The sequence below is a fragment of the Acanthopagrus latus genome, chromosome 8, assembly GCF_904848185.1.
Source record: "Acanthopagrus latus isolate v.2019 chromosome 8, fAcaLat1.1, whole genome shotgun sequence".
Classification (NCBI taxonomy): Eukaryota; Metazoa; Chordata; class Actinopteri; order Spariformes; family Sparidae; genus Acanthopagrus; species Acanthopagrus latus.
This window is the reverse complement of record NC_051046.1, coordinates 26,494,689-26,513,205: the sequence shown is the minus strand read 5'-3', so window position 1 is coordinate 26,513,205 and position 18,517 is coordinate 26,494,689. Positions and strand designations below refer to the sequence as shown.

At 41.3% G+C, this 18,517-nt stretch overlaps 1 protein-coding gene across 1 annotated transcript; it reads right to left on the bottom strand.

The window, feature by feature from the left end:
* Nucleotides 1–740: 740 nt before the first annotated feature.
* uba2 (ubiquitin-like modifier activating enzyme 2) lies at nucleotides 741–16,243 on the bottom strand. The gene is made up of 17 exons (XM_037107643.1): nucleotides 16,005–16,243; nucleotides 14,558–14,641; nucleotides 14,360–14,430; nucleotides 14,203–14,267; nucleotides 14,019–14,119; nucleotides 13,794–13,915; nucleotides 13,508–13,575; nucleotides 12,405–12,526; nucleotides 11,416–11,515; nucleotides 10,290–10,441; nucleotides 4,188–4,281; nucleotides 3,918–4,030; nucleotides 3,380–3,535; nucleotides 3,033–3,129; nucleotides 2,515–2,620; nucleotides 2,263–2,405; nucleotides 741–2,136 (listed from the first exon to the last, which is right to left on the bottom strand). Exons 1-17 carry the CDS (start codon nucleotides 16,143–16,145, stop codon nucleotides 1,913–1,915), a joined length of 1,959 nt encoding a protein of 652 aa, XP_036963538.1. The 5' UTR covers nucleotides 16,146–16,243; the 3' UTR covers nucleotides 741–1,912.
* Between the last annotated feature and the right edge of the window lie 2,274 nt (nucleotides 16,244–18,517).

The following is an 18,517-nucleotide window of genomic DNA, read 5'->3' as shown; positions in this document are numbered from 1 at the left end:
AAGTGCTATAAAACCTCTTTGGGCTCCAGAGAAGGCTGCGCGTAATCTGATGAATTGCCTCCAGTGATGTCACTCAGTTTCTAGGTAGCATCTGGGTAATGTAGGCTCCAGGTTTTAAATGACAGTCCACTGGTCTAACATTGCTCTCCTTTAACACTGTTGGACTCATTATGGACAGATTCAAAACAAACGATTACAACTGATACCATAGAACTGGAGGCATCACCTTTATTCCTGCGCACATTCTTCATCCTGTTCAAAACCTGGAGCCTACAGTATATTACCCACAGTGCCACTCATCAGGTGAGTGACATCTCAGTTGCCATTTAACACCTGGCTCAAACCAGCTGACAGCTGCTGCCCCCTGCTGGAGCTATAACTTCCTCAACATGTCGAGGTTCATGGGACATTTCAGAGGTACTGCAGTGGTTTGAAAGAGCCAGCTCAGCATACAGCCCATTGTTATGCAGGGGCAGTAAAGATTTTTACACTTGAATAAACAAGCTAAAATGATCAAAAACCAATAAAACAGTCAAATGTTGTTATGAGCTTTGTGGTATTGTGCACTGATGTCTCAGTGTCTTGCTGTGCTGTTACAACACCTTTTGGGTTACTTCCCTTATACAGTCTTAATAATGGGATGAATGTGTTATACATTCAGATGAATAAATTACAGAACTTCAGAGGACTCTGTACTAACATGAAGGACAGACAAATAAACAAGATATCACAAAGACAGCTCTGCATTGGTTGAGTTTATTATCTTCACCAAAATTGGTCCAAAGGGCTCTCATAGGCTTTCAATAACAAGTCAGATCACAATGAAGTATGAAATCATGGAAACTGGCACAGGAGTCAGACCGGTGAAGGCAGCTGGAGCTCAAACTGCTCCGCTTAAACGTTGGTTGTTTCAGTGCAGGACTCCGCTGCCTTCCGTCTAACCACCGCAGTACGAAGAAGAATGACTGGTTCTGGTCAAACCACAACTACATCTCTGGTTCCGTCTATACAAACTGTGCCCTCTGCTAAAACAGAACCAAGTCATACTAATAAAAAGCAACCGTAACGGGTGTACATTAAACTACTAGCCTGGACCTAAGCCGCTTGTGCTTAGCCAGAGCCTTGAGGATACAGTGCAGTTTCACAGGGAGCCACATCAGTACCACTGTGCTGCTCCATGGCTCTTAGTAACCTTTTTTTTTTCTCTTTTTTCTCATATATCTGAGGAGCTGGACGCCTCACTGTGGTGGTGTTATGGAGGGCATGTTTACACATTTGCAGCCAAAACATGGTAGTTCTAGAAAAGAGGTAGCAAACTGACACCCCATGGCACAAAGTGGCCAAACTCTCCATCAGTGCCTCTGTGCTTTACTGACCCCATCACAGACATCGACAGTACCTACAGACAGGCACCCTGGTTAGAGTATCACACACTGTGGACTTCTGGCTCTGTCTGTTACCATCCCAAAAACAACAACAACCCAGATCAATATTACAACCCTTGAAAATGTTTTGGTTTTTAATCTTTTGTAACCTGACCACAAAGCACAAAACACCCTGGCTTGTGTAGCATGAGAAATACAGTACGTTTATAAAAAATACAAAAAAAGCACTTCTTTTAAACCATCAAGTGAAGCATTTTATAGGGACCAGAAATAATAAAAATAACAAAAGCAGTTTTATGTTTTTCTCAAAACTTTTTTTTAAAACGTGGAGTCTATTTACAGCATCATGTCAGAGAAGAGTATGAAAGCACAAACACAGCGGTGACCAAAGGAGAGGAATTGACCAAAGATGAACCAGGGCAGTAAATTGTTCTTCATAAAAGAGGTGTTTTATTTAAGCCTACTGTCAGTCTCGAGTCAAAAAGCGTTCAAAGAGTTCAGTCCTTCAGGAGACCAGGGAGAATGGGTTAGTCCAGAGCGATGATGTCGTCGTCATCATCATTGTTGTCGGCGGGGGCAGCTGCTGCGCTTGATTGGTCCGTCCGTGGGCGCTTGGTGGAGGTCTCGCCAGTTTCTGCGTCCGAGTGCTTCCTCTTGGTGCCGCTGGTCGCTGGTGCCGCAGAGCTCGAAGCAGCCATTTCCTCGTTGTCAGAGTCTACGATCATGATGTCATCATCATCATTGGCTGGTGCTGCAGGAGTTCACAGATGAAAGAGAAGCAGATACTAGTTCAAATACATGCTAATTATCAGTGTAGATCAAAGATTCACATCAAGATGGGGCGTTACAGAAAAATATGTTCTTCTCTTCTACTGACCTTTAGAAGAGGTAGAAGGCTGGGCGGAGTCCTTGTTGCCGTTGGTGATGCTGTTAACTTCTTCCTGGTTAGTCTGAGGGGGTGGAGCTTTGTCTGGGGCCTCACCTACTACCTCAAACTCCACATCCCGCTCTAGTTCCTCACTGCCAATGAAGACACACAAACATACAGCCTCTTTACTGTTGGGTTTCACTTAGGTCACAATTCATTCATTTAATTCATTCATGCATTTATACACAAAGAGGTACATACGTGTGCAGGACATTAACGAGGAGCGTGTAGTCTTGGAGGAAGTCATCAACTTGGAGACGGCTGCCGTTACGGATCCCAAAATCAGAAAGAAATTTGCTGTTGTTGGCTGTGGAGGGGCAGATAAGATGGGAGTTACATGCAGAGCTGATAACAAGTAAGCATTTGGAGTATTACACATGTGAGGGACATCTGTTCATTTATAATGATAACCCTAACATACACAGCAAATGAGACTGTGAACCACTGAACATTTCTAAAAATGTGTATTTATTAATTTTGCTTACATGTAGTTGATCAACTCAAAAATGTATCATCTGTGCAAATGAGGCCAAAATGTTCCAATCCCTGTTCCCTGTTCATTTCCAGCGCTTGCAAAACAGTATGCATGGCTCACTAATTGTGCTTTTAACTTCTCTTCTCTCCAGTGCCTGTTTTTTTTAATCGAGGGTTAACACCACCACAGTGCCCTCTTCTGTCCAATTGAGGAATTACTACAACGATTCCACCGTTTTCTTTACCTTCTGTTTCTCCTTCCTCTGAGGAAATGAGGATAGTCCCTTTTCCATCTTCTATCTGAACATCTGGAGCCACCATGCCAAACCTTTCCTTAAGGATCTGGAAAACAAAAACAACCAGCAAGTCAACAACCACTCAATGGGCAGCCGTAGACACTTCACCCTGACATGACACCAGCTCATCGCAACATTTATAACCCAACATGAATAACCCTTTCCCACCAAAAATATATACATTGTAGTTCATGTGGTACATGAAGTACAAGCTACTCACTGTGAATGTGAATGCATAACATTAACATCTCTTTCATTGTGGCAGGTCGGTGCAGAAAACAAGCAGATCATTTTACCCTGTCCTGCAGAGAGAGGACGATGGTTTTGTGGACGTTGAGTTTGACTGTGACTTCAGGTTTGCTGACGCAGACGTAGCAGTTGGCGCTGGGTGGGTCCAGGACACATGGCACCAAAAGCTTCTTCCTGAGGTTGGGACACTTGTTCAGGAAAATCTGAAGAGGAGGCAACCAAAAGACTAATGTGAAAGGTTGGAAAACAGACAACTTGGCATGAGGGATACTACTGTGAACATGTGTTAAAAAAGGTCGGGAGCAGCAATATAAACACATTCAGCTGCTTGGTTTATACCCATATTTTACTGAAAATGGAAATATAGCAAAACGATTCATTTCCTTCACATATAAATAATGATTTTTTTTCCTCTGTCAGTAAACAACATGGAAGCAACCAGTGCTTAATACTGGATTCTTTACCCTGCATTATTGTCCTTATAAAAACAGGGATAACTAGTGGCTACTAAATTATGGGCAAATGTCCAGGTTGTGACTCTTGCCTGGACTAATTTAGGCTGTCACAGTTGGTAGTTGAACTAACCGTGCGACAGGACTCAATTTCCCCAGACAGGATCTTCAGCCCCTCCAGTACGATGAGTCCAGCGATGACAGCGTTGGTCGTAGCAATAGCTGGAATGATGTTACCTGCCATGGCTGAAACAAACAAGGCAATAAATTAATTAACAAAGGCCACTTATACGAATGTGGACGTGCATGACCACTGAATGATTGAATTTTCCCAAACTAATTTGGATCATGTACAAAGATAAATAAAACACAGACCTGTAAATGATCAAGACAACAAACTTACATTTTACATCAAAGCGACTCTTCATGTTCATGCTAAAGATGTGCATACGCAGGTTGGCTGCTGAGGTAACAAAGTCCATGGCTGGAGGGTCGTCCTGACAAGAAGTAGAAGAAGAAGGTATTTAATTCAAATGAGCCAATAAAACACACAACTATGTGTATCTATGTGTCACTAACATTTCACTGTGGCTGTGTATTCTCACACTAAATTCAAACTTTTTTTTTTTTTTTTTAAGTTCACACAATTAAAGACAACCCTTTGGTCATCAATACATGCATATTTTTTCCCCCTATTCTTCTCAGATACATGCAGACATGTTTGCATGTGGACTTCCGGTGGAGCGACAGAAGCGGATGGTCGCATAAATAATCCCTCCCGGTCGGTCGGAGTTTATTCCCCATTTGAAATACAATTACTCTGTAAATTTTGTCCTAACTAACGATGGAGGGGGAAAAAAACAAGAAGGGCAAGGGTAAACAACCCGAGAAAGTGGAGAAAGACGACATATTTGAGTCTGAAGAAGAGGCCATGGACGAGGAACAGGTGTGCGTTGAGCTAACAGCAGTGGATATGGAAGCTAACATTGCTATCATCCGTGCAGACTTGAAGTCCATGGTCTCAGAGGTGAAGTCTGAGCTGGGTATTTTCCGAGACAGTATCAGAGAAGATTTGAAAAGGGAGTTAACTGACATAAGGGAAGAAATTCAACACAAGCTAGGTGAAGTGGCTACCGACCTTAAAGCTACAACGGAGAGACTGCGCGAAGCAGAAAGCCGCATAGCCGACATTGAAGAGTGCTCTGTGGACTTCAAAGAGGCGCTGAGTCAGTCATTGCAAGCCCAGGAAAGGTTGCAACTGAAACTTACTGACTTAGAAGCACGATCGAGGCGTAATAATATTCGCATTTACGGCATTACAGAGGGAGCTGAGGAAAACAACATCCAGCAATTTATTGTCAAAATGATTAAAGAAGAGCTGCAGCCCCTCGCAGGTGTTGAGCTGGGCATACAACGGTGTCACAGAGCGCTCGGCCCGAAACCCCCAAGAGAAGCACAACCCAGGTCGGTGGTCGTCTACTTCCAAGAGTTTAAAACCAAAGAGCTGGTGCTGCATTCCGCATGGAAGAAGAGAGAGATCTACTACGGCGAAAGGAGGATTTATTTCGACCATGACTACCCTGCGGAAACACTGATAAAGAGAAAGGCGTATGCACAGATTAGGAGACTTCTACGAGAGAAGGGGATAAGGTTCCAGACACCACCGCCAGCCAAGCTACGAGTCTTCTTCGACAGCGGACCAGTAACATACGAGAGTGCGGCGGCGGCGGCGGAGGATTTGAAGAAGAGAGGCTTCTCGCTTGAGCGTGAGAGCACGGCTGCGTCCGGGCTCACGGAGAAGACACGGAAAAACACCTGGCAGCGCGTAGCGAAGACAGCCAGCACCATGGCCAGCACCCAGTCCCACCAAGAGAGGATCAAGGAAAGGCTGCGAAACTTCCAACGGCCGTGATAGACCCGGTGATAATGGAAAAGGGAGGTAACAGACTGTTTAACATAAGGCAGAGTCTCGTTTGAGAGCCTTTAAAAAGAGGGTTTAAAGGGAAAAAAAAAAAAAAAAAAAAAGATAATGACATGGGGTCGCGGAACGGAGGAATAATATTACTGCTGATGGGAGCAGAAACTACATATCAGCTATTGTTTTGTAATTGACTCTCCTTCCGCCCTATTAAGACTGAACCTCACCTATTTCTGTTTATTATTATTTATTAATACACAGCTGCCAGCTCTTAATTTCAGTTTTGATGCATAGCGGTGGGAGATTGTCTTTAACCCATAGAATCATTATGATTGACCGACATACACGGGAAAGAGATTGGTGTTTTGAAGAACTTAGTGCACATATAGCCTACATCCTTCAACAGGGGCTTTGCAAGTTGCACTGAAGAGGGGGCTCTGGTGGACCACTAGACTACTCCCCCCACCTTAAGAAGTATCTGTATTACTTCAAAATGGAGGTTCACTTGAGTTTTTTTTTTCTTTATTCAATGTTTCAAGTTTGTTCTACAGTTCAGAAACAGTTCAAGTCTGGTCACCAAAAGCATGTCATTCACTTGCTTGTGCTAACTGTGAGATTAAATGCAATGTCAGGAATATAGGGTAGTTACCCTTAATGTAAATGGCCTACACAATCCGATAAAAAGGGGCAAGGTTATTGCAAAGATGAAGAGGGAGAAACTACATGTGATATTCTGGCAGGAGACTCATCTCAACCAGACTGAACATGAAAAGCTAAAAAAACATGGTTTTAAAAATACTTTTTACTCAAGCTATAAAAACGGGAAAAAACGAGGGGTAGCAATCTTGATTCCTAATAGAGTGAGCTTCCAAGTGGTTTCTGAAATTAGTGATAAAGAGGGTCGGTATGTGATTGTTAAGGGGTATCTTGAACAGAAAGAAGTTACACTAGTGAATGTATACATACCACCTGGCCAGGAAATTTCCTGTATTAGGGAAATTTTTAATTTGATTGCCACTGAAACCACTGGAGTTTTGCTGTGTGGGGGGGACTGGAACACCCAGCTACAATGTAAATTAGACTCCTCTAACACATTAAAGAGACCTGCTCCCAATGCTAGAGTAATAAAGAGTTTGTTGTCAGAGCTTGGGATGTTCGATGTATGGAGGGAGCTTAACCCATCAGCTAGACAGTACACATTTTACTCAGCAAGTCACAGAGCGCACTCAAGAATTGACTATTTTTTCACTAGTAATTCGAACAGGCATAGAATCAGGGATTGTAGTATAGGGGTTCGGGATGTCTCAGACCACTCACCTGTTTACCTAACCCTGCACCTGGACAACAAAAAGAAAAACATATTGTGGCGACTTAATACAAGTACCTTAAATGATATCACGTGCAAGAATTATGTACAGAAGGAATTTAAAGACTACATGGATAACAACAATAATGGGGAAGTATCGCCAAGTGTTTTGTGGGATGCAGCTAAATCAGTGATCAGAGGGAAGCTTATTGCCTATACATCTCATAAGAAAAAGGAAAGAAGTAAAAAACTGTCTGATTTACAAGAAAAGCTTAAAGTGTTGGAGAGTGAGCATGTAAAAGGGAAAGACCCCCTCACCCTAAATAAAATTAATACTATCAAAAAGGAATTAAATGGACTCTATGAAGAGGATTTAGAGAAAAAAGCAAAGTTCGTTAAGCAGAGGTATTATGAGAGCGGCCCTAGGGCCTTAAAACTCTTGTCATGGAGGCTAAGGAAGCAACAGGCAGAGAGTTCTATATTTGAAATTAGAGACCCAAGAACTAAAAAAACATGCCACAAATTAGAGGAAATACAAGACATTTTTGAAAATTATTATAAAGAACTATACAGGGAACCAAATACAACTAGCCCTCGGGAAATAAATACATTTCTGGAATCACTAGATTTACCCTCCATAGGTGAAGAGCAGAACAAAGCATTGATGGCAGATATCACAAAGGAAGAAATAGAAAAGGCAATTTCTAAGTTGAAGGCCAACAAAGCACCGGGAACAGACGGCTTTCCAGCCGAATGGTACAAGACCTTTAAAGAACAAATAGTACCGATACTCTTGGATTGCTTCAATCATACACTTAAAGAAGCTGAACCACCAAGAACATGGAGTGAAGCAATCATTTCAGTTATTCATAAGGAGAGTAAGGATAAAAAAGAGTGTAGTGCTTATAGGCCAATTTCTGTATTGAACATTGATTATAAGTTGTATGCGTCAATACTGTCTAAAAGATTAGAACACATCATACCAGAACTAGTGGATCCAGATCAAACAGGCTTTGTGTGCGAGAGACAGACGCAAGACAATATCAGACGGGTGCTACATATACTTGATCACGTGACTAAAGGAAAAAAACAAGCTGTAGTGCTCAGTCTAGATGCCGAAAAGGCGTTTGATTCGGTCCGCTGGGAGTACTTATATTTGACGCTGAGAAGATTCGGATTTAAAGAAGACTCTATTAGATGTTTTGAAACCCTGTATTCTTCCCCAAATGCCAGGATAAAAATTAATGGACATCACTCACAGCCGATTGAGCTGGAGCGAGGCTGCCGTCAAGGTTGCCCTCTCAGCCCAGCTCTTTTCGCCCTATTTATCGAGCCCTTGGCACAGTCAATCAGGGATGACCCGGTAATAAAAGGAGTGGTGGTCGGAGGCATGGAGCAAAAGATTTGCCTATATGCAGATGACGTTTTACTGCTTATAACAGAGCCAGAGACTAGCATTCCTAGGTTGATGTCTACACTAAAAGAATTTGGGTCTTATTCCGGATATAAGTTAAATGTGCAAAAAACTCAAATTTTAAGATATAATTATTCTCCTCAAAAAGACATACTGGATAGATTTGATCTTAAATGGAACTCAAAAGAGATTAAATATCTGGGGATCCGAATACCTAAGGATTTATCCAAAATATACGAGAGCAATTTTGGTCCCGTAAGTAAAAACATCAAGTTAGATATCGACAGATGGTCTCAATTGCCCCTAGACATGCACAATAGGATAGAAACGATAAAGATGAACCTACTTCCCCGACTCTTATATCTCTTTCAATCCCTCCCAGTAATGATTACACAAATGCAATTTAACGAATGGGATAAGTGGATCTCTAGATTCATATGGGCAGGTAGAAGACCAAGGATCCAATTCAAAACACTGCAATTGGCTAAAGAGAAAGGGGGCAGATCACTCCCATGCCTGGTAGACTATTATAAGGCAGCGCAATTAAGACCACTGGCATGCTGCTGCAACCCAAATTATACAGCAAAATGGAAGGATTTGGAAATTTCACAATTAGACGTACCATTACAATCTATACTGGGCAGTAAAACACTGTATGAGCAGCATTCTGGTGGCCTGAACCAATGGTCTAAAGTTTGTTTTCGCATTTGGTTTAAGGAATGTGGGTCACCATCACTTCAAAGACAATCTAAGTCACTGAGATGGGTTGCCTTTGACCCCGACTTCAAGCCGGCAAGGATTGACGGAAGGTTTATACATTGGTATAGAAGAGGAATCACCTCTTACTGCTCAATTACATCCAAGGGAGAATTTGACAGTTTTCAGAAAATTTCGGATACATATGGGCTGGAAAAAATAGATTTCTTTAGGTATCTTCAAACTAGGTCTTATTATAACGATCAGGTAAAACCACTTGAGGAAAGTGAGACCAACTTAATTGACATATTTATTGACATGTACAAAAAAAAGGATAATAGGAAACTTGTTTCAAAGTTGTACTCCTGTATTCAATCTAATAAGATACACTCAACAGATAAGATTAGATTAAAATGGGAGAAAGAATCTCAAACTGTCATCACAGAAGAAGAGTGGTTGAATATTTGTTCTGTGCAGTCAACTTCCACTAGTTCAGGTCTCTGGAGAGATTTTTGTTGGCGGAATCTGGTTAGATATTTCATAACCCCTAAGTTAAAATGTGTGCAAACAGGGGAGACGGCCGGGGGACTGTGTTGGAGGAACTGCGGTGAACAGCTAGCAGACCATTTTCATATATTTTGGGGCTGCCCAGCTATTCAGCCATACTGGCAAAAGATTACACAAGTAATACAAAACATTTTTGGTGGTGGAATTAACAGCTCTTTTTCTACAATCTACCTAGGTAACATTGCACCCCATATATTGGGGCCAGACAAATATCTTTTAAAAGTATTATTAGCAGCCAGTAAGAAAACTGTAACTCGAAGTTGGCTGCGGGCCGCGCCTCCGGCAGAGTCTGACTGGATCAATATTGTGACCAATATTCAAAATATGGAAAGAATGACTTTCTCGTTGAATCTACAGACCGATAAATATTTGCACTATTGGAAAAAATGGATTGTGTACATGTCCACAAGAGATGCTCATTGAGCTGTCATTATATTTGTAACTCCACCAGTATAGTGCCTGAATGGATGTATAGGTGACCAACTGTTTGTTCTATGTATTTCTGTATATTGTCTATGCGCTGTTTATAAAAATAAAGTACAAAAAAAAAAAAGACATGTTTGCATGTATGCAAACATGTCTTCTATCATTTTGTTTGCGTTACCTTGTCCCACACTAGCTCGGCTGCTTCTCCCTTCTCCTGCAGCTGTGAGCGGAGAGTCTCCACGCTGTGCTGGAACATCTGGCAGTGACCCCAAACACTCAGAACCTGCTGGTCCTTTAAACCGGAACCTGGAGCTTCGTCCTGTGGACATGCTGGGACACACAAAAAGTGTGGTGGAACATTAAGACCTTAGACAGTGGAGTTTTTTTCCACTGCACAGCAAAGCAAGGTGAAGCTGTTTACTCTTATGACATAATGGAGGTGTGCTAGTCACAGATCACAGGAAGCTCAACAAGGCCCTCTGTTTGTGACATTTCTCCCATCATATTTTAAATTGATCCACAGACAAACGGTGCAGAATAATGAGAATGCACATTTCTGGTTGATTAAACCTGTTTATACAGAAGCCGATGAAGCTATGCTAACTTGGTCACAAACATTGTTTTCTCACAGAGTGTAACCAGAGTACATGCTAACTGCAGTTGCTCTTAACTACTTAGCTCAGCAGTGCAGTTAGAAGTTTTGGAATAGGAGTTTGAGGACCAGGGGGTGTTAATGTTTACATCATGGGCACAGGAACTTAAGACTGGAACAGAGTGAGCTCGTTAGCATTTTAACTTCAGTAGATACATCTGCAACATGTTACATAGACATCATAATCTAATACAAAACTGCTTTTTATTCACATTCTTTTGAATATTCTAACAATTCTTCCCTCACTGCTCATCAAAGGCTGTTGCTTATTTCACCAGATTATTCTGATTATGTCTCAACTGTGCAAACCTTCTGTTTTTTCCATTTTTTTTGTTTTGTATGTTTGTTTGCCTTAGTTGTCCGTGTGGAGAGTTGTGGGTGGGCTAAATAGGGGGTTCTATTCTTCTTCATTCCTTATTTTTGTTTTACAGCATCATGTCTTGTTTTACATTGTATGCGACCCTCAGAAATTCAATAAATACATGTTTAAAAGCAACAACAACAATAATCAAAGACATTTGCTGGAGCCAATTTTGGCAGAGTGGCTACGAAATAAGGCAGAGCAGGCATCAAGCAATCAACCTGCCTTCAAACTTCACTGAAGTCAAAGCTAATGTTGTCTTTGACATAAATAATTAAAAGACAGACATACCAGTGTTCTCTAGCTGCAGCCAGTCCAGAGGTGTAGGAGCTTTCCTCTTCTTCCACAGCTTGTCCATGGTCAGCAGGTACATGATGTCGTCTTTGAAAAGCTGGGGAGAAGAGCCAATCAGAACCGAGCTTGTTACCGTTTGTCTGCAGTAACATTATCATAAAATACTAATATCGTGCTGAATAAATGTTAAGCACATTTTAAGAGTAGACCGAAGTTCACTTTCCATCTGTATGTTAGTAGCATGGATTAGAGTTACTGCAGTCGTTCCTAAATGAATAATCTTACATATGTTTTGTGTCTTCAATTCATATAAGATGGTATTCGTGTTGTACTTGGTGCTTCATGTATCCAGCCAACTACAATTAAAAAAAACAGCCATAAACTGCAACACGTTTCACAAGGGAAAAAAAAAATCTAAAAACAACATAGAAGTATTTGACAGAAGACAGAGGGCATGAAACCCTGTGTTTCATGTTCAGCTGGTCAGGCCTGTACACAGCACAACAAACACCACAAAATGCAGTGATCCTATTTCAGTCTGAAACTGTCATTTTCTTCCTGTAAACAACCCAAATTCTTTTGAGTGCAAGTACACCGCCACGTGTGTTCCTCAAGTTCTGCATTGCGAACAAAACATAACGTCATGTTTCAAGACTGCATCTGCTATGTCATCTTTTGAAGTAGAATAACTAAATTATAATACAGCTATAGAGGTTTAACTGTACAAATGTTGCATCTTACATAATTAAATTTATATTAAGAACATGCAAACTATGCTAAACTAACAACAGCATAGTTTAAATCCCATGCTTGAGCATCACATTAACTCTAATACGCCTTTATGGATCAAATTAAAGACGGGCGAGGCCCAAACAAGCTGTTCTGCTAACAGAACTCTTTGTGTATTATATCCATCACAATTGCAGTATGTTACAAAGTCTGAATTTCTGAAACAGCCCTTTATGCTTGACTCGTCTGACTGGTACCTTGTTGAAGAGTTTGACGGGGTCGTATCCTGTGGAGCGGGCCCATTCCTTGGTGGAGACTCGCTTGACGTCTCCGTCCTTTTCTGAGGCCGTGGCGCGAGCTGTCGCGTCTTCAGGGTTCCCTGTTTACAGAACGTACACATTTCTCAGTGTTGGGTGGTTGTGTATTTCTGTCTATATCATCAACCATTCTGTTGTGTACACATAACTAGCTGTTGAAGTCAAGTGTGTTAGATTTAGGAGGGATCTATTGTCAGAAATGGAAAATATAATTTTATATAATAGAGATTATAATATAATATATATCATATATAACAGTACCTCTTCCCCAAGGACTGCAATGTTTCTACAGTAGCCCACAATATTCAAACCAAACAATGGCTTTAGAGGGGCGGTGTTAATTTTGACAACTATGTTAGATTTAGTCTTTAGTCAAAAATGCTGCTTGTTAGTCACATCTTAATCCTTTATAATTTTGGTCGACAATATGTAGTACATTTTAGTCTACATTTACTCAACTTTAAACCCATTTAATTAAGCTAATTAGCCTCTGCTTATTATTTATGCATGTATGTATGCATGTTTTTCAAACATGCCAGACAGTTTGATCCAGCTGTTACAAAGGTTGTACTTAAAAATGCCTGGCCTAAGAGCTGAGAAATCATACAAAGCACATGCGGTGTCATCTTTGAACCAACACTCTGATTAAATAGTAACTGCAATGCCATGTTCAGAGTCACCATTAAGTTTGTTTTTTTTCTACAAGAAAAGTAAGTGACACAGATCTAGCACATTTACAGCGAGCACTATTTGACAAAGCATCTCAGTCCTCAGTCTCTCTCTCCTGCACTGTTTTTTCTTTTTGCTGAATTATAGTGTGTACCCTTTTTGCCAAAAAAAGCTCTCTTGTTTATGTTTTCAACATAAAAAACATTGTTGGTGAATGCTAAAACTGCAGAGAGGGCCTTTCACATTTTAGCAGCCTCCATAGAGAAGCGACACAGCTAGATATCACCACCTCCTGTACACTGGACCTTAAAAAACAATGTCACAAATCATTAGACATAAAAGTCGAAGCCATGCAGTGTCATGCTCTCACTCACATGCAGCCTCTGGGTCTGCTGTGTCAGGTGACACCTCTTGATCTGCATCCTCCTCTCCAAATAGTTGACTATAGAGGCAAAAAACAAACAACACAAGATGACCATTAAAACACAAAATATTGGCCTCTATTGATTCTGAATTGGCTCGCTTGAGTTTTAGCCCCTTTGGAACATAATCCCATAGATTCTACATCACTGCTGATTTTTTTTTTTAAACATGTGCTCTCAGTCTGCTGAGAGTTTTAACTACCGTAGTGATATTAGTACTTGTGAGAATGAGCCTCACTTGAAGAGATACTTGGCCCAGACGATGCAGTGAATAGGCTCAGATGGTGTGTTTCTTATGGTGCATCCTGGGAAAGTCTTCTGGGTGGGCTTTGGTTGGCACTCGTAGCACTCAGTCATTCCCTGGGGAACACGGACAGGAAAGAAAAAGGGCAACAGCAAGAAGTGGGTTAATCACTGCCCCTCAGCCTTTTAATGGACGGGGTTAAGGATGTTCATGTTCTACCTTCTTGATGACAGTGACCTGTCCCAGGTATCCAGCCGTGCCACTCTCTATCAGAGGGATGTCTGCTGCCAGACACATCCTGTTCACATGGTTACGGGCCGCTGCGGGGAAAGAAAGTGTTATTTATTTTTCCTCCTTTCAACGTGTTGGCATGTGTCTAAGTACTGAGGTGGCGTGAAAATACCTCTGTTGTCCAGAGCATTCATCACCAGCACAAACTGTCTGAAGAACTCCACATTGTAGTCGGGGCTGTTAGGGAGAGAATATAAAGGCAATCAGTTCCATCATGTTCTACTTACCTAACCACGCTGTGTGTACAACTATAATAGAAGGAAACTCACTTCATGATGCTGTCATGGTAGGCAGCGATATTTGCAGTGGGACAAAACTGCAACGCGCTCTCCTTGGCCACCTGCAAAACAACATGGGGGAAGATATATTTGGGTGCTGATTAAAACAAAACAGAAGCACCAGGTCAAACAACATGAAAAATCCTAAACGATCTAGTGATGGAGGTTCATCCCCTGATGTTTACATACCTGTGCTTTAGACTTGCCAACATGCTTCTTCTGGAAGAGGAACTGACGGTTCAGGTTGCTGACATCGATGGTGTCCAAGTCAATCTGCCGATATAAACACAGCTGTAACGTGAGTAACGTTAACATGTAATGTAAAATAAAAGACAGAACCACAAGTCAACCTGTCACACAAGCACTATAGTTTTTAAAAGACCCTTTTATTATGATAACAGCTGATAAATAGGGTACAAGCCATCATTTAAAAAAAAAAAATAGGTCTCCTGATTTTTTTTATATATATATATATATATATATATATATATATATATATATATATATATATATATATATATATATATATATATATATATTTTTTTTTTTAAATTTACCCTGTCAGTTTTACTAACATGCCATGTGTTTACAGTGATCTGCACAATCAATTCTTTAAAACACTGATCATATAGTTCTCTGCTGAACAAAATCAACTACTTTTGCACACTTACATATTCCAACTATACATGCACATTTTGGCAAAACTACGTTTAGCTATTGTGCAACTTTTAAAAAGGGAGTGACTGAGCTAGATACCCCCGGCAACTGTAATCTTACTAAAGTTTGTCATCTTACTATCAGATTTTTTTATAATTACCGTGATTGTTTTAATTATCCTCATTTGGTGTCTCATAATTATGTGCCAAGCTTTAAATGTGTTGTTGTTTTTGATTGCTAGTTGTTTAACTCTGAAGGGTTCTTCCTCTCAGTTCTCTTGCAATGGATATCACAATGACACAATTTACACCTCATTTCTGTGGGGGGGGGGGGGGGGAATCATACTTAATCTATAGTTCAATTTTATTTCAGCATTCTTCAAGGACATCTAGAAGTCCCCGAAAGTCTTTCTGCGATCAGTGACAGAATTCGCCTCCAAACAGCTGACGGTTCGGCTAATTTAACCCTCGAAAGCAGAACATCCACAACTAATAACAAGAGTACTAGTGTTGGCGATACAGACGCAAAGTTCAGACATGCCTAGCATTATTTATAAACCGTTATGATTATTTGTAGCAGAGGAGAACTCCCCACAACTTACGAAAAGGGTGTTTGTCCTGATATTTAGCCGGACTACTGGCTAGCTAGCCATTACATTACAAAGAAGTTGTCTAGCTTACTTAGCTGTGTTAATGGCGCCAAATGCTCCAGCTACACTGCTGCAGCACTGCATATATTTTTGCAAGCTTACTTCGCGCTCGTGCTTGTGTCCACTCCCTACTAACAGAGGGGATAACAACAATCCCCTACGGACACTCTTGTTTTACTTCTTTGCATGCCACGTCTCAGGAATTAGCCCGAGCCCGCACACCTCCAGGCTCAGTCTGGTCAGCACAAAGACCTAGCATCTAAGCCAGCTAGCTAGCTAGCTAGCCAACCGACACACACGCACACACAAACAAACACAAGCGTGACGGACCACTTCGATGTTCTTGAAGCCGGTGAGGACGAGGTTCTTCAGCAGCTCGCAGCCGATCCCTCCCGCTCCCACCACCAGCACCTTGCAGGTGGAAAGGGAGTCAGCCAGCTCTTTTCGGAGGGGACCCACCAGTTGGACCATGTTGATCGGCTAGAGACAGAACCAGAGCCTGCTGTACCGGGAGGCTAGCGGCTAGCTTCTTCTTCTACAGAACCGAAGTCCCGCCTACTTCCGGGTTACTCGCTTTCTTCTGTGGCATTCTGAGGCGCTTCTTGGCCACTATAGCGCCCTCTCGTGGATGATTGACGATCCAGCATCACCCTGCGTTTGTAGATCCACGACTCAGAATTAGTTCGGGATATTGGGACATTTTAGTGTTTCATTTGATTGTTTATTCTCAACATCTAGTTGATAGGGGACTATAGGGCTGCACCAGAGCTGTGGAACTATTTATAATGAAGGCTAATGGGGAAAACCATAACATGAAAAACATGAAAACATGAAATTAAACTTTTGAGTTATTGCTCTATCTCTCAGGGACACATAAATTGAGATATGTATAAAATGAAGATACAGTGCTAAATGAAACACCTTAAGACAGTATTTTACAAATCCTTTAATAAATCGGCTTATTTAGCTGCTAGTTGAAGAAAAACATTATAACCGCTCTGCTGACATCCTGCCAGGTGCTTCACTTAACCCCACTGGTCTGCTCTGTGGAGACCAGAGCGATGCTGTAAATATGCAATATGTAACTATTCAACTGTGAATGTAACATCTGCGTGGATCTTGTATGAAATTGAACAGTAAGCGACCATTCACAATACCTGAGCACTGGAACTCACTCACCTAATCTGAACATGACTATTATTAGTATTATTCATTTCACTGGTGCTTTTCCTGCTTCGACAGACAAAATGTTTGCTGTGTATTACCAGCACAGTTCTGTCCACCTTCAACCTGAGCCTCACTAATCCATCACATCAACTGAAAATACTTGTGTGGGTGTCCAGGGCCATTTTTGTAATGATTATGGTATTAATAAAAAAAAACAAACAAACAAAAAAAAAACCTACAGCACTTGGTATCAGAGAAAAAGACACATACAAAAAGTCTGACATGGCAAACCAGTATTACTTAAAGGTATAGGAAACCAGAGCACCCAGAATCCTGTTGCTTTGAAGGGAGGGACACACTTATCATCCATGACTACTGTAAACACAACAGGAAAAGTAAAGGGGAACATTTTCAAGAACAGCAGATGATTGGAATGCGATGACTTCAGGGGCCAATGAGAATCAATACACGGGGCTGTGAAATAACAGAAGAAAGTTGCACTTTGGATTACAACAGACATGATGTTATGCTAAAGTCAATTAGTCAATGAGTAGAATAATCAATGAATATCTGTTTTTGTCTGTCTATATCTGGCATGACTTTTATTCACACTATCTACAATGTATAAACTTTTGTTATGCAGTAGGAATCTGTGTCCACTGAGTCTATTTCCAGGTGTTGTTAGAAAGAAATGTCCTCATGTTATGACGTTAAAGATAGGGAAATCTAGGGGGAAATCTAGATGTTCGAGGCATTAACCATGTCCTACGCTCTGTGGTAACCTCTCATGTTTGCTGCCATGAGTAGGCCTGTGCACACAAGCACAAAAGGTGACCAGAGTGCATTACAGTTAGCCGGTTGTTGCATCTGCTGACACACTCAGCTACAGTGGCTGCTAATAAATCTTCTTGTGAGTCTTTCTGCTTGCGGTGTATTTTCTGTCACTGGCCTCATGGAGAGAAAAAAAAAAACAGTTTTTAAATGTTTCAATAACAGATTAGGATAGAGAGCCTGCTGCGTTAATGAAGCCTGAAGCGTCGCTGCTTCTCTGTATCCATGGTAACATCAAGATGTGATGACGTTGTTGCGTGCCGCATCCCGGTACTGTCTTAAACTTTGGGGGTCTATATTACAAAAAGTCGACAACAAAATCTACTCTCTCTCCACAAGTAGTACTTTGGGACTTTAAATGATGCATTTGAGGGCAACATGATTCCACTGTTTAAATCAGATCAAGTATTAATTGTGTGCGTTTTCTCCAATTAATTTCACTCGTGGAAAGGAAAATAAAGTGTGTAGGTTGGGTTTGTGAAGCGAACAACCCAAACGAAAATATGTGTTATTCCATGTTGTGGCGTGCCAATGTGATACTACATAATTGCTACAAGTATTATTTTTCCACGCTAAAGCACTCAAAATTGGGGAATTCACGCGGAACATGAATGCCGCACCAGCTGTCCTGGAAAGTTCTCGCCGGCCGGGGACTCACAGCTGGCCGCGTGCAGTCAGAGTGCAGCCACACAGTGTGAGTTTAACATCGGCTTCCACGGACTAAACAGGGACGCTACGGTATGCCTCCGCCGCTAATTCAAACACGTTACTTGCAGGCTAACCTCTTCAAATGCAGTCTTACTTGCAGAAGCATTTTTTTAAAGCTTCCAGACAGCCATGTCCAT

Bases quoted from the DNA above. Each gene is read 5' to 3' on its own strand.
- uba2 (XM_037107643.1), bottom strand. From the start codon at position 16,145: ATGGTCCAACTGGTGGGTCCCCTCCGAAAAGAGCTGGCTGACTCCCTT. The intron at 3,536-3,917 runs GTTAGTTCAACT...CCTCCTCTTCAG, and splicing joins AAATTGAGTCCTGTCGCACG to ATTTTCCTGAACAAGTGTCC. The intron at 2,137-2,262 runs GTCAGTAGAAGA...GAACTCCTGCAG, and splicing joins GCCTTCTACCTCTTCTAAAG to CACCAGCCAATGATGATGAT.